Source organism: Pterocles gutturalis, unplaced genomic scaffold (assembly GCF_000699245.1).
Source record: "Pterocles gutturalis isolate BGI_N339 unplaced genomic scaffold, ASM69924v1 scaffold5820, whole genome shotgun sequence".
NCBI lineage: Eukaryota > Metazoa > Chordata > Aves > Pterocliformes > Pteroclidae > Pterocles > Pterocles gutturalis.
The window spans coordinates 1-3,510 of record NW_010140549.1 but is presented as its reverse complement, the minus strand read 5'-3'; the positions used below and the strand labels follow the sequence as shown (position 1 = coordinate 3,510).

Below are 3,510 nucleotides of genomic sequence, written 5' to 3'. Positions count from 1 at the left end.
GGGGGTACCCACTTGGCATAAGCCTTCTCCAGCAAAGCGCTCCAGAACTCGGTGCACTCCGCCGAGTGCACGAACAGCAGCTCCCCGTCCTTGGTGGGCAGCTGGTCGTCCACCACCACGTCCACCCACTCACCGAACTGCCAGATCTGGGGAAATCAGAGGAGAGAGGGGTGAGCTCAGAGCATCGCATGAACTTGCTCATCCCTACCCCAGAGGGATGTCCTCAGCCCACCACCCTCCTTCCCACCACCAGCTGTGGAGGGCCAGGAGCTCCCAGCCCACCTGGAAGTGGAAGATGCCGGCATAGTCCTCCTGGAAGCTCTGCCCATGGGGCACCACGCGGTGCAGGAGCTCCTCGTTGAGCGTGAGGGAGCCGATGGCAGCCAGCAGCCAGCAGTCGCCTGGGGAAGGAGAGGACATCGGCGTGAGCACCCAGCACCTCCCTTGCTTTGGGGGCAGGCGGTGGATGTGTAGGAGGCCACGGTGTGCTCTCCTTGCAAATGTTTGGGGCTCAAAAAAGCACATGGAGAAACCAGAGAGGGTCCAGTGGGCAAACAGAGCTCAGGGATCCAGGTTTGTTCAGCCTGTCTCAGAGAGAAGCGTTAGCTCTCGGCAGCAGGGAACAATCCTCCCTGACCTGGAGCCTGGGGCCAGACCACCACGTATGGTCAGCACCAACAGCCCCCTCCTGCAGCCATTTATCCAGACCTCCTGGGGCTCCTTCGTGTGGGTGCCTTCCACAACTCAGACAGTGAGTTCTGCAGTGGAATCACACTTCGCATTTTTAAAAAAACCCTTTTTATCAAGCGAGAGGTTTAATGCTGCTGCTCTGGCTTCTCAAATTGCAAGAAACACCACCGCGCTTTTCCTTCCAAGAGCTCTGAACCACAAGTGCTGCCCCAGGCCAGCACCACGCTTCTAATTCTTTGCCCTGGTCTCTCCTTTCTCTTTTGCCTTTGAAGCCTGTCACACCTTAGCCTTGAGCCTGGATAACCTGTACTGGGCTGTGGTTTGACAAAATGGCATTTCAGACTTTTTAATGACCAACTGAAAACCACTGCAGCGCTTGGGGCTGTTAGGTGCTCCCGTTACCGCCTCAGGTTTGTTCTAATTACGGGGTGCATCCAATGTGGTCAGCCCTGAACCAGCGGGCTATGTGTGCTAGCAATACGATACTCCTCATCAAGTGCCCAACTGGATCCAAATCACAACGATGCTCTTGGTGGTACCCAGATCTGGTTCCGATAACCACGAAATCCCAGCTGCCAGCCCTGCCAGCCTGCCCAGCCCATTAACACTGCTCTCCCTGTCTCAGTGCCTTTGCCTTGGGAGACACCCCTGGAGCAATGACAAATCATTGCTCGTACTCCATAGCTCTCCTCTTAATTCCCTTCTGCCACGCCACGGTGCTCCGCAAGCACTGTGTCATGACCAGCACATCCTCACCTCAGCTTGTTACTGTCATACAGATGCTATCCCTCACCATTTACCAAAGCAAGGAGCTCAGTGTTGTGGTTTGACCCTGGCTGGCAGCAAAACACAACAACAACCGCTCACTCACCCTCCCTCATCCCAGGGATGGAGGAGAGAATTGAAGGGGTGAGGGGAAAAGAGACTCGTGGGTTGAGATAACAACAATTCCATAACTAAACTACAATAATACTGAAAATAATAATAAGAATAATGACAATAATAATAGTAATATATACAAATACACAAATGAGTGTGTATATACAGTGAAACTGCTCACCACCCAATGACCAAGGCTCAGCCCATTCCTTGCTAATGATCTCAGAACAGGGAGAGTCCCAAAACTGGATTTCTGGAAAGGAGATAAGAGCCCGAGCATCTGAGAGACCGAGAGCTGACCAAGAGAGCGAGATGACCCCAAAAGAGGGGCAACCCAGAAAGAGCCGACCCGGAGAGAAAGAGCACTTCCAGACAGAGCCTCATCTATAATACCATGCATGATATGCAATATGTCGCTGGCCGGTTTGGGTCTCAGTCCTAAACCTAAGGTGAAATCCTAGGCTCGTAACTGGGGCTGTGCTCCCTCCCAGCTTCTCCTGCACCTGCAGACACGGACACAGCAGAGAAGCTGGAAAGTCCTTGACTGTCCTGGCAACAACTATCAACATCAGTGTGTTATCAGCCGCCTTCTCAGCACAAATCCAAAATACATCCTCACACCAGCTGCTGTTAAGAAAGTTAACCCTGTCCCAGCCAAAACCAGGACTATCAGGTATGGATCCACCCGTCATCTCCCCTGATGCTCCCCCATGCTCAAGCTGTGCACGCATCAACCCATTTCCATGGAGCCTTAACTTAAAGCCACCAGGAGGCACAGGGCATTCCCCCGCCTTCCAGCTTCCACCGCGCTAAATGGGAAGTGATCCTTTGGTATGGAGATGGTTGTGCAGAGGCTGGCATGATAATGTGCTGCGTGGGCCTGGGGACAGGGGCTGTGAAACTGATCCACTCTCAAAATTTACACAAACACCTCTTCTCCAGCCCTGCCAACCATCCCCAGCCACTGCTCTCCAGACCAAGGTCTGGGGATAGAGCTCCAGCACTCACCCAGAGCTCCCTGGCAGATGTCTGTCCGGGTTGCACCGCCAACGATGAACTGAGGGTCATCCACTAATTCCTGCAGGAGGAGGAGAGAATCAGATGTTGGTGCTGGATCTCAGCAGGGCCTGGGGGGCTGGCACCCACGGCATCTGTGGCTTGGCAGGATGGGTACATGGTCCCCAAGAGATGCACCCCACCTGCCCTCTGCCAAGGAAACCTGCTTGGCTGCAACGCCAAGGCCATCACGGTAGGGCAAAGCAAGATCTTCTGTTGTAGCCATGGGAGGACACGGCTCGATAGACTAATGGCATTCCCCTTCCACTCGTGCCACCCTCAAAAGCCCCAGTGACACATCCATGCCCTGACACCTAGAAGCAATGACACAGCCCACCCATTTTATAGTCCATGTTCTGTTGCCCAGAGCCTGCTAGACACGATGCTTCTCTGAGCACACATGGGGCATTGCTCTCACCCCTTGGGAAAGGAGGCTGGGAAGCACTCGAGGGGCTCTGAGCACACAGAGGAGTGGGCCAGCACCAGCCTGCAGCACGTACGGCAAACCACATCGGTGCAGACATCGTGGTGCAGGGACGTCAGCCCAGCCCAAGGAGAAGCAACACTCACCGATGGGCGCTTCCACTCCACCCCTCGCGTCTTGCTGGAGTGTGGCCCCAGCTCCTTGAACCCGAGGGCAGTGGGGCCGGCTGGGAACTGGGGGTCCCTAAAGAGGGTGCCGCTCTCAATGCACTGCTGTTTGAGGGCCTCGTAGTCCTGGTTGAGGTACTTGATGGCGTTGTTATGCTGGCCAAGCCCCTCGGCTCTCAGGCGGTCCCTCTGCACACGAGCAGCCATCCCGCCAAAGGGCATCATAGCCGGGCACCGGCAGCGCTACCTTCGGCTCCGCTCCCTGTAACAAAATGGGAATGGCTGTGCTGGGGC

General features: G+C 55.2%; 1 protein-coding gene across 1 annotated transcript; it reads right to left on the bottom strand.

Moving 5' to 3' along the window:
- Positions 1 to 8: 8 nt before the first annotated feature.
- Positions 9 to 3,471, bottom strand: LOC104469265 (calpain-1 catalytic subunit-like; the record flags this gene model as incomplete). Its single annotated transcript, XM_010083714.1, has 4 exons — positions 3,196 to 3,471; positions 2,578 to 2,647; positions 283 to 401; positions 9 to 146 (listed from the first exon to the last, which is right to left on the bottom strand). Coding segments are annotated over exons 1-4 (573 nt in total), but the record flags the coding sequence as incomplete, so codon positions are not given.
- Positions 3,472 to 3,510: the final 39 nt, after the last annotated feature.